Source organism: Mesoplodon bidens (assembly GCF_964165515.1).
Source record: "Mesoplodon bidens genome assembly, chromosome: 1".
Lineage (NCBI taxonomy): Eukaryota > Metazoa > Chordata > Mammalia > Artiodactyla > Ziphiidae > Mesoplodon > Mesoplodon bidens.
Genome location: NC_138176.1, coordinates 159828126 through 159840068, shown reverse-complemented (window position 1 = coordinate 159840068; position 11943 = coordinate 159828126). Strand labels below are relative to the sequence as shown.

The window sequence follows — 11943 nt, the reverse complement described above, 5'->3', positions numbered from 1 at the left end:
CCTTTAAAAAAATCTGTGCCCTGGCACTGTTCATAGGCGTGACAGCATCCCATTGGTAACATCTCCAATTATACACACACACACACACACACACACACACACACACACACACACACACGGGGGGGAGAGCAAAAGGGAGGGAGAGATGGCAGCAAATGCTCACACAGCCAAGTCTTGGGTAGGGATACACGCAGAGTTGGAAAAAGCCCTGTAGAAATTCTGATACTCCCCAAGAGTATGCCCCCCTTGTTGAGACTCACTGTTGTGGACAAAAAAAGAGTTCTCCAAAGCATCGGAGGCAGAGCAGGAGTCAGTCACAACATTTATTGAGCACTCATGGTGTACAGAGTACTGGGCAAAGCACTGGAAGGAAATACGGTGGAGATTCAACAGCTACTGTCTCTCGCCTCATGATTACATTTTAAGTGAATGGAGAAGATACACACACGAACATGGATAAACTAATATCTAGACACATGCATTTCTTATTCACCACTGCAAGTTATCATGAGAGTTTACCGAAGTAACTAGGGCATGAGAAGCCATTGGGACACATGGACTAAGTAAAAATCAAAGATACATTTCAGTGCTCAGGTTCAAACTTATCACTCTGGTGATGAGTGGAAGCTACCAGAAGACACTAGAAAATACCAGAAACTTGGTGAATCTATTTTCTTAACTCTATTGGTCATTTTATTTCAAATTTAAGAATTCAGTTTACCATGAAATAAAGGCAATTGACTCAACAAAATACTAGAATAGCTTTATGTTAAAAACTTTTTTTTTAAAGTAAAATCAGCCTTTCGATAGTACCGTTTCCAAAGGTCAGGCACAGATTCTGAAAGTTAATAGCATTTTTCTTCTTTTAAAAAAAAAGCTTCCATTATGTGAAAGACTTTCCAATAAATTTAGTGAAGAGAGGCATTTTATTGCTCTATATTATATTTGGGAAAACTTGTTTATATTCTTACATGCTTTTAAAGTAGGGTTGCCAGATAAAATATAAGATATATTTTAGTGCATGGGACATACTCATACTAAAAAAAATTAATAATTGTTTATTTGAAATTAAAATTTAACCGGACATTCTGTATTTTATTTGCTAACTCTGGCAACCCTATTTTTAGGTTAACATACCTTTGGAATTTCCAAAGGTTTCCAATAAGGTGTGGGGAGCAAAGAGGCTAATTTAGCTTCATTTATATGCTAACACTGTCAGAGGGAAAGCTTATTCTTCTGGCAGGAAAATGGTAGGTTTTGTAGGATTTACTCAAATATTGGAGACATCTTCATTTCTTACACCTTTTATCATTACTATTTTAGCAGTGCATGTTTTAGTCAGTTGAATTTTTACCTTGAAATTTTTGACAGAGATGACTGGTTAAAAATAAGATTGTAGTCTGAGGAATAGAAAAACTAACATCTGGCTTGAAAAGTCCCCTATTACATATGTTCACATCCTCAATAATTTCTTCTCTGTTAACACTTTATTCCCCCAACCCACAAAAAAACAACAAATGTCAACACTCACATCTTGTTAAATTATACAACGTCCCTTCCCCTATTCATGATCACTTCCTGCCACTCTCTGCCCCTCCCCTTTCCATATTGACTTTTTTTTGATAATTGAAAACACTAGCCCTTGTGCACCACAAAGAGTGTCTGTCAGGCATGGATCAATGGGTGGTCATGGACCCAAGAAAACAGGAAAAAGAAAAGCTCGCCTCTCAGATGCTTGGAGGCATAAAAACTATGAAAGAAAGTGGTGGGGAGGGAGGGAGGAGGGCTGGTAGACTGGATTGACACATTCTGTTCTAGAAATGCACTTCCTTGTATCTAAATGTACAGTTCATGTCTTATTTTATGTTGAGATTCTACATTGGAGGAGAGAGATTTCAACATCAATTTTGCAAAGAAAAGAAGTTCATGAAACTCCAACCGTTGTAGAGGAATGTAGAATGATAACACTTTCTGAATTCCAAGCTCCATCCACTATTCTTTTTTTAAACACACCAAAGAGTGTATCTATATGTAAAGAATGTACTTCTCTGTTCATATTCCACATACACATAAAATTACTATGAACATTAACAAACACTTAGATTGTATTTAAAGGCATATACAGCCTTTGACTTTCAAAAGCTACTTGTTAATTGAGTTATCCTGGGCCTGACTCCACCTGTTTCCACCTTGGCCAGGTGCACATAGGTTACAGCTCTCCTTTGTACCTTGAGGTCTTTCCAGAAAAGAGCATGAGTATGAGAAATTAAGTTGAGGCAAAGAAGCCACGGGGTTTCATATCACCATATAAAGGCGGAGTTAAGCAACATATGTTATTAAAGCAGAAAAATATTTCTATGCCCCCTCTGGCATTTAACATTCCTTATGCTAAGACAGCATTCCATCCAGCTACTTGCCACATACTCTTTTCTTTTCAGAAATATAAGTTCCAAATTCCATCGTTTAGACAACTTTCCATATGCTGTTCTGATGACGACATAAACTTATGTCTCTGAATGCCCCTGACCGACCTCAAGGAGAACAAGTCAGGCTGTTCTTTTACTACAGAAAACGGCCAGAAGAGGGTTTGCTTTGGGTTCCCATTCGTGGTCATGATGAGGTGGGTGGCTACAGAATGTACGTGAAAGAGTGATGGACTCCCCAGGGGCAAAGTAGCCCCCCAAATTTTGCATCAGCAGAAGCAGCAGTGCGCAGAAGGGTGACCCTGTGGGGAGTGAGAGCCCACCCTAAAGCCCCACTTCTAAAAGCTCAGTAGGGTCTGCGTCCCAGCTTGAACACGTGCTTGGCAATTACATGTGCAGGAGGAGTCCTGTTGGACTCCTGTTGGACTCCTGTGACTGGCCTGCTGAGGTTTTTCTCATGGTGACTGGTATGGAAACTGCCTGCCTGGAGCTGCCTGGAAACCCAGTCCCAGACCCGCCCTAGTAGTGTTCCCCTGGCACCTGGACGAAAGATGCCAAGCAGACAAGGAATAGTTCCCACTGGGGATGGCGCCTTCCTGCTCCTTCACTTCGCGCTTCCTCTTCCTCCTGCTTTCTTCTTTTCCTCCTTCTCTGCTACCTCCCTCGGTCCCCGTTCCATCCTTTGGCGCTGGCGGCCAGGGCACAGCTCACGGGGGCGGGGCAGAGGCGCTCGCGTGGCTGTACGAGCGCCTGGACAGAGAGGCCCGGGTGGTCCTTCTCTCCACCTCCTCCCCCACCTCCCCTCTCGCTCCTGGGGGACCAGGGTTGGGGCAGCAGGGGAACGTGGCCATGAAGCCGAGGCGGAACCGCTGGTTCATGAAGCAGTAGATGATGGGGTTGACACAGGAGGAGGTGTAGGAGAGCAGAAGGATGAAGGAGATGGGGGTCCCGGAGAGGCGGCGCTCGGCAGAGGCGGTGTCAAAGGCCCGCCAGGCGTTGGCGCTGAAGATGGGCATCCAGCAGAGGAAGAAGAGAACCACGATGACCATGAGCATGCGGATCACCCGCTTCTTGGCCATCAGGTTGGCCGCGGGGCTGCTGCTTCTGATGCGGCTGAGTCCGCCGCCGCCACTGCTGGACAGCTGCTGCAGCTCCAGCTTCCCTGGGTGCTTGGACCTCTGCAGGTAACACCCATCGCTGGCCTCGTATCTGCCGCTGCTGCCGGGGCTCGGCTTCCTTTCTGGGTGGGCAAGGGACAACACTTATTTTTTGGGATGGGTCATGCCAGACAGAAGGCATGGAACCCCTGCCCCCTGCATCAAGGGGCTAAACCACACTTGAACTGTACTATTGGGCAGGTGACCTCGGGCCTGCCTTGACATGGGTAGGTATTGTTTACACTAGTCCTTTCCTTCAAATGAAAAGCTACTTAAAACTACTAAAATAATGTATAGTATCTGAGGTACATAATTTATAATAGTAAAATAATATTTTACATATGTAGACTATAAGGCTAAAAAACTGTTCAAGAATGAATAGGCACACTCTTCTTCCAGCTCCTCAGGGGGAAGTTTCCTGCTTGCTTGGGAAACCTCCAGACTGCTTTTACTGCGAGGACTCTGCATAATGAGCAAAAACCAAAGAAGACCTGAGAAGACCTTGAAGTTGTATAAGTGGTAAAGAGCTGAGCAAAGGGGTGGAGTGAGAAGCGGGGACGAGTGATACCAACAAAGGTGTCGGGTAAGTTTCTCTGACGAGTGGAATATAATGAAAGGGGGAGACGGGAGGCTCTGTGGCAGCTGCAACAGGAGTGAAGGGGAGGAGAGAGGATGGCGCCTGGAATTACAATTTGCTTTGGTTGCGGAAGGGGGTCCATTTGAATGCAACAGCACAGAGAGCCTGGGACCCATGGACCCTCAGCTTGTAATTGGGCGATGTGTGTATTATGCCATCTTATTCCACTCAGCACCCTTTTGAGAGGAATAATTTCTTCATTTTACAGATGAGGAATAGAGACACTGGGTCTCATGACTGTGCCTTAGGACACAGAGTCTCCTAAGAAGACTTTTGAAAACCTCTAATATACTCTATACACACTCTGGGTATATCTATTTAAGTTACAGAAAATAAGCTTTTGTAATCTTTTGGCATAAACATACACCTAAAAGATAGTTACCTCTAGCAGACTTCTTCTGGCTAGCATCAAATTTTATTCCCTGGTAAAGTTCCAGAGAGATTAATCCATATGCCACCATCATCACAATTCCAGGAATAAGAAAGAGGATGAGTAACAGGAAGGTGTGCCTAATAAAATAAAAAGCAATCCAATAACCAGCATCTCTAGCATTTCAAACTCAGATGGGATGGAATAAGCAGGGTTCATCTCCATTTTAATAAGTCTGAGGAAACACATTAATTACTAGTATTTAATATCTTTGGAAACTCCCCATTTGGAGGGTCAGTCATTAGAAGTTGTTTACTTCTTTTCTTTCAGATAAAGTCTCTTATGAAGGACTAGTTAAATTGGAAAAGTTTGGTGTAAATCTGTGCCTGAAACAAGTCTACATTTAAAACAAATGAGAGCTTAAAAAAGAAAAAGGAAAAAAAAGCCAATGAGAGTAGGTGAATACCTCAATAAAAGGGTTTCTGAAATAATAATAATAATAAGAGCTTACATTCATTGATGACTTATTCAATTTCAATATAGTATATATATATATATTACTATATCTAATTCCCATAATAACTTTTGAGGTAGGTACTATTAACATAATACCCATTTTACAAATGAGGAAACAGACTTAGAGGCAATAAATAACTTGTCCAAAGTTACACAGCTCATGGCAAAGGTGAGATCTGAACCCGAGCAATATGATTCTAGAACTCATGCTCTTAAGCATCACAATATACCATTTGTTGACTTTATAGCAACAGAATCATCTAATGCATAAGTAGCAATGATGGAAGACCTCCTTTGTTTTGCAAAATAAGCATTCTGGCTGTTCTGACCCATTGGCACAGTGGCAAGCTCGTTCTAGTGCCTGGCGGGCCAGAGCTATGCTTTCTCTAAATATGTTTGATTCCTGAAGAATTGCAGCCTTCTTCTTTATGAGTCTAGCCCCTAAATCACTTTTGCAGTCTGGCATGTGTAAGGTTACACGATTAGGCCATAAAATTGTCAGAGGCTCACGGTGGCTGAGCCATTTCTCATTTCAATTGGACATGTTTTGATAAGAGTTCTTTTCGAGTCTTGGAAAAGTCCCTTATTTGCAACATAACTCTTTTTGTGTGTATGAATTACTTGGTTGAAATGAAAAAAAGGAAGGCAAAGAAAGCAGAGATTATCTCAGTTTTGAGCTTTTTTTTTTTTTAAATCCTTGTCTGAAGTTTCCAACATCTGTGTTATTTAGTGTTGGTTTCTATTGCCAGTTTTTTTCTATGTACAGCTCATATTTTCCCATTTATTCCCATGTCTAATACTTTTTTAAAATATTTATTTATTTACTTTTGGCTGTGTTGGGTCTTCATTTCTGTGCGAGGACTTTCTCTAGTTGCAGCAAGAGGGGGCCACTCTTCATCGCGGTGCGTGGGCCTCTCACTATGGGGGCCTCTCTTGTTGCGGAGCACAGGCTCCAGACGCGCAGGCTCAGTAGTCGTGGCTCACGGGCCCAGTTGTTCCGTGGCATGTGGGATCTCCTCAGACCAGGGCTCGAACCCGTGTCCCCTGCATTGTCAGGCAGACTCTCAACCACTGCGCCACCAGTGAAGCCCTTGAGCCATTTTTAAATGTCTAGCTCCCTGCTTCTAAAACATGCTGGGAACTGGTAAACATAATGTCCTGCATTTGCGTAGCCTTTTTAAAGATATTTAGTGACATTTTCATAAACATGCTCTCATTTGAATCTCACATACATCTAATGAGGTAGATAAAAAAAAACTTTACTCTTAAATCTGCGTGTAGATAAAGAATTTGAACGTCAGGGAGGTTATATGAACTTGTCCAGTATCACCCACTAGTAAGCAAAGAAACAGGTACTAGAACCTTGCCTTTTAAGTTCCAGTACAGTGTCCCGTGCAAGTACCACGGCTGCAGCTCTAAGAAAAACCACATGGGATTTGGAACTCATCCTCGGCTCTACCTCCAGTTCTTGGAAAATCAGAGCTCTTCCAGAAGTACACTGCATAGTGGTTAAGACCAGATGCTCTCTTATCTCTTCTAGGTTTGAGACCTTGAGCAACTTGCTTAACCCCTCCATGTCTCAGTTTCCTCTGTAAAATGGGGACAATAATAGTACCCACCCTATAGGGTTTTGAGAGGATTAGTTGAATTTATATATATATATGTATGTATGTATATATGGCGTTTAAAACACAACACTCTAAGTGTTTGCTGTCACTGTTACTCTAGAAAGAGGTTAGAGCGAACTTTCTCGATAAGTCTCCAGGAGACTGATCCCCCCAGACACTGGACAATACATTCCAGTTTTTATTAAACCTGCAAAATTATATCGAGTTGTATTAAACAAATAAACCCATGCAGCCTTACCAGGACTGCTGCATGACATCATTTGGCAGTAGAAAGCGGCACATGTTCGCGGTCTGATTGTTATTTTTGGTAAAAGGCACCAAGTTGCTATAAATCGGGTACGGAGTCATGATGGTAAAGGAGAGGCACCAGGTAGCGGCAATCACCTTCAAAGCGTGGGATTTTGTCTGCCAGACGCGGGACTGTAAGGGTTTGCAAATTGCACCATATCTCTCCAGCGATATGGCTACCAGATTAAAGGTGGAGACACTCACAGAGGTGCCTGGAAAAGGAACAAAGAAGCTGGTTATGCAGGTTCTGAGATCCAAAGTTTATTTGCACAATGAGCTTAAGCATACCTGATCTGCGCAGGTTTGATAGAGAGCAGAGGAAAACGCTCAGAGGGTAAGAATATTGTGTATGTATATCTAAAAAAAAATGATTTATTCCCAGCTTTGTTCCCAAAACGATTTGAGGCAGGTAAAGAAATGTGTTTGCAAATACATCTTATTGCCAATTTTTAGATAAGTTTATTGAACTTTGATTACAACCAACTCCTTCCTAGGCTGAAGGCACTCAATTAATAACCAAGTGGATGAAATATGTTCCTATCCCACAGAAGAGGTTTCTGAGTGACCCGTAGAATAGCTTTAGTGTTGAGCATGATCTGCATAGTTAAGTTGACATTTTAACCCAATATTCTCAAGGACTGTGACCCTGAAAATTCAGTGGGGTCTGAGCTGGGAGCATTAAAACTCTTCCTGAAAATTTTTAGAACAGACTTTTTTAAAAATATTTTTTTGATATGGACCATTTTTAAAGTCTTTATTGAATTTGTTACACTATTGCTTCTGTTTCGTATTTTGGTTTTTTGGCCACAAGGTATGTGGGATCTTAGCTCCCTGACCAGGGATCAAACCCACACCCCCTGCATTGGAAGGGGAAGTCTTAACCACTGGACCACCAGGGAAGTCCCCCAACTGTTTTTAAGAGTGAAACATTCTAAGTTTCAAAATGGAGTGTTGAAAAAACACCTAGTGAAAAAGGAAGAAGGGGAAACTCTCCATATTATAACTAACGTTTTTCTGTGGGTGGAAGGGCTAGGGCCTTCTTTCTCATTCTCTTTGCTTTCTGTATTTTGTAAAAGGAACGTGCATCATCAGTGAGAAAGACGTCAAAACACCTCAATCAAAAGGATATATGTACGCATAATCATAAAAGCTTAATTTTCCTTATTTTTTGTATTTTTTGTGTGTACATACTTATTATAATCTCTTATCCCCTTAAAATTCCCATTAATTCTTCATCCATAAATTCAACTGATTCTTCTCTTATCTCTTACCATGATGGAGGAGTTCTTAGCCTGGGGCCTTTTGTGAAACTAGGTATAAAAATATTCTTTTTCTAGGGAGAATAGCCATAGTATTCCTGAGAGACTTGAAGGAATCTACAACCCTGAAACCATTCTATAAGAACTTATGTTCTGAGACAGGATTTGCTGTGTTTTATAGGACTTTACTCTAAGGAGTTGATGACATCTGAATTAGAGGGTACAGCCCCTAAGTCCTCAGGGTCAAGTCTGTACAATGGGTCCACTGTACTTATAAACCCACCAGCAGGCAAGCACTCTTTTTTTTTGGCTATGTATTAGGAGTTTAATGAGTGTCAACTATTAGAAACAGTATTGAGGAGAACATAAAATTAAGGGAAGAATTGAAATCACTGGAATCAGAAATCCAACAAAACCATTATGGTATTGCAAACACTTTCAGAATTATTTTGCTTTTCGTTTTCTAGAACAGTCTGTCCTAGAAATTTTCAGGAAGAGTTTTAAGGCTCCTAGCTCAGACCCCAGCTATTTTAAAACACTTTTGTTTGAGGTGAAACTTACATAACATAAACTTAATCATTTTAAAGTGAACAGTTCTGTGGCATTTAGCACATTCACAATGTTGTGCAACTACACAAGCACTCTTTTTAAATCTCCTTCCACAAACCCTGGTTAAGATTATTAAATATTATCATAAGATATATACAGACAGGTCTTGAAAGCCTAAAGCACTATGAGATGTTGGTGATTATTATTGCGTCATTGTTTAACAGTGATCCTTTTCATTTGTGAGTCCATTTTTCTTTTCAGAGGACTGGACCCAGATTGACACTTTCTTGGTTATTTGTCCATGTCACGCAGATCAGTTATTCATCATCATTTTGTCACTGCTGGATCCCGCTTCCTCAACTGGGAGAAATAAAGTATTTTAAAGCTTTCCGGTCATTGAAGGCTGCCCTAGCCCAACTCAGCCTGCATATTTTGCCCAGCTTAGGTCAGAACAAACAACAACTCCTTCCTCATTCCCCACCTCTCCTCCTCCTCTCCCAACTAATTCTCAGAATGGGCAAGGGACAAAGCATTTTGGCAGATGGAGGGGACAAAGAGACATGTTTTGTTTCAGCCTTAGAAGAGCCACAGCAGTTGGCAAAACGAGGTCATGTACTCACCACTGTTGCGGCTACCGATCTGGGTTCAAGTCAGCTCTGTAGCTTACCACCTGTGTGTCCTTGGGCACATTATTAACCTCTCTGTGCCTCTGTTCCCTCCTCAGTGAAACAGGGAAGGATAACTGTATATTCTTTATAGGGTGGTTGGGAGATAAAATATGATCATGGAAGTAAAAACTTAAAGCAATTAGGAGAATATCTGGTGCTCAAAAAAATGCATTCAAAAACATTAACTCTTGTGACTTTTATTATCATCACCATCATTTTGATTGACAAAGGCAGAGAGCTGCATATCTCAGCCAACCAGTGTCAGCTTAGTGACCCACAGGCTCTAGGAGCAAATTCAATTCCTCGTCTAGTGGCAGAGGTCTCTCTCACTCTCTCTCTCTCTCTCTCTCTCTCTCTCTCTCTCTCTCTCTGTGTGTGTGTGTGTGTGTGTGCCTGAGATGGTCCCAGACCCTGGGAAAACAGTCTGGGAAGTGAATCCTGAGAAGGGAATCTAGACCTCTGATGAAACTGGTTTTCAAATAGCCCCTGTTCCCTAGGAAAGCCAGAGCAATGGCAGAAAGAGCCCTCTTCCAGCACCCTGGCCACCCCAAAAGCCATGCCTTGGGTTGGGTAGAGCTCAGAATACAATCAGCGACCTCCAGGAAGGAACAGAACAGCTTGCATCTGTCTTACTTTCTAACAGAAGAAAGCAAAACCAACCTCTTCTGTGGCTTCTTACCAACTTCTTCCACTTTGAGAAACTGACCCCTAAAACTGGGGACTGACTTCTGGGGAGTTATGAGGACTGACCCCCCCTAAAGCCAGCTCCTCTGTCCTTACACCTAGCCCCACACAGCCAGATGTTTTGTTTTGGCTGCTAGGGGTTGGGGAAGGTCTGGGACTGAGCGGGGTCTGGGGCGAGCTCCAGAAATAGGCACCAGCAGCAACTCACCCATGAAGTAGGTGGTGGTCTTGCAGACAGCGCTCCCAAAGATGAAATCCTTGAGCAGGTTGGGGATGAGGTTGAACGGCATGCAGAAGAGGCAGAGCATGAGGTCACTGACAGCCAGGGAGAGCAGGAAGATGTTGGTGACCGTTCTCATCCTCTTGTTCCGAATCAGCACCGTAATGACCAGCGTGTTTCCCAGCACACTGAGCAGGAATATCAAGGAGTACAAGAGAATCTGCACGGCTGGCTGCCACTCTGAGAGGAGGAACATGGGCGAGGGATGGAGGTTATGAGAGCAGAATGTTAAAACCTAGCACGCGCAGCAAACACTTATTTCCTGCCGATTTTTTTTTTTCAGGGGCGGACATCATTGAACCCAGCTCTCCCTGTACTTACAATATTTTGCAGAAACAAAGTGAGGAGAGCACAGAGTGATTCAGTTGCTTCAAAAAGGTTGGTCTGTTAAAGTATCACTCACTCAGAGAACCACTTTTTCTTAAGAGCAAAGCTCCTCTAGTGAATAGTGATTGCTTTCTTTCCTAAGCGGCTAAGCATTATTTTGCTATAATCACTTCTTCACACTGATTTCCCCCAAGAAAAGGCGACAGCTAGATTGCGACAGCACCTTTTCTGTGATGCTTGTAAGTTTAAGCTTTTACACTTGTCCTCGCTTCTGGCTCCACTTCAGGTCCTCCTCCCACTGCTTTTGTGCCCCCAAGTCCTGTACATTAATCCCAACTCTCCCCTGGGGAACAAGAAGAACATTGGACTCAATTCTGCTTTTTGATCTCTTATCCAAACTTCTGAACAGATGACTTTACCCAGCCTTGTCTCACGAGGACTTTGTTATATTTTCGCAGTCAGCCTTGCCTTTGCTGATTTCTTCCCCCAACTTAATAGTTTTCTGAATTAAAATATCAGCCTCGGACACCTACCTTTGGAAGCACGGGGCTGATCCAAGCAGAACACCGTCTCGTTTTCGATCCCCAGTTCACAGGGAGGCGTCATGTTGCTTCCATTCAAGAGAAGGCTGTCCACATCCATCCTTGCTTGCTGCTTTTCACCAAGCGCTGGCGAGCTGATGAACGGCTCACTCTCGGCTCATTCCTCTAATGACCGACTGGAGAGTTTCCCAAATGCAACCTGCCGTGGAGGGGCAAGGGGGTTGGGGGAGTGATTGCCAGGTGTGGGCTTCTGAAGCCATTCTTAAAGGCGACTGGAGTTTCACACACTCAGGCCAGCTGGGCAAGCATGTGCACTCCTGTCTTGGAAAGAGCAGCTGATGCAAGGCAAGCCTGCCCCACCTTCCAGGCCCACCCCATTCCTGGGCCAGCCATGGGGCCCTGAGCACAGACAGCCTGATTGTAACTTAACCCTTCCTGGAGTGTGGCTGCTTTTCCACACACATGCACACAGGTGTGGACACGCACATACATGGACACATTACCTCTCTTCTCTGTATAGGAACCTGTCACCATCCCAGACATAAGCAGAATAAAGCCCAAACTGGCCGTGTGAGACAGAAACAATTAACATAGTAACAGATACCATAATGCAGA

The 11943-nt window shown here is 43.1% G+C and overlaps 1 protein-coding gene across 1 annotated transcript; it reads right to left on the bottom strand.

The window, feature by feature from the left end:
* Positions 1 to 2058: 2058 nt before the first annotated feature.
* CCKAR (cholecystokinin A receptor) lies at positions 2059 to 11551 on the bottom strand. Its single transcript, XM_081235308.1, has 5 exons — positions 11320 to 11551; positions 10388 to 10639; positions 6970 to 7231; positions 4600 to 4727; positions 2059 to 3663 (listed from the first exon to the last, which is right to left on the bottom strand). Exons 1-5 carry the CDS (start codon positions 11426 to 11428, stop codon positions 3131 to 3133), a joined length of 1284 nt encoding a protein of 427 aa, XP_081091434.1. The 5' UTR covers positions 11429 to 11551; the 3' UTR covers positions 2059 to 3130.
* Between the last annotated feature and the right edge of the window lie 392 nt (positions 11552 to 11943).

Bases quoted from the DNA above. Each gene is read 5' to 3' on its own strand.
- CCKAR (XM_081235308.1), bottom strand. From the start codon at position 11,428: ATGGATGTGGACAGCCTTCTCTTGAATGGAAGCAACATGACGCCTCCC. The intron at 10,640-11,319 runs GTAGGTGTCCGA...TCCTCCTCTCAG, and splicing joins TCAGCCCCGTGCTTCCAAAG to AGTGGCAGCCAGCCGTGCAG. The intron at 3,664-4,599 runs GTAACTATCTTT...TTGCCCACCCAG, and splicing joins CCAGAAGAAGTCTGCTAGAG to AAAGGAAGCCGAGCCCCGGC.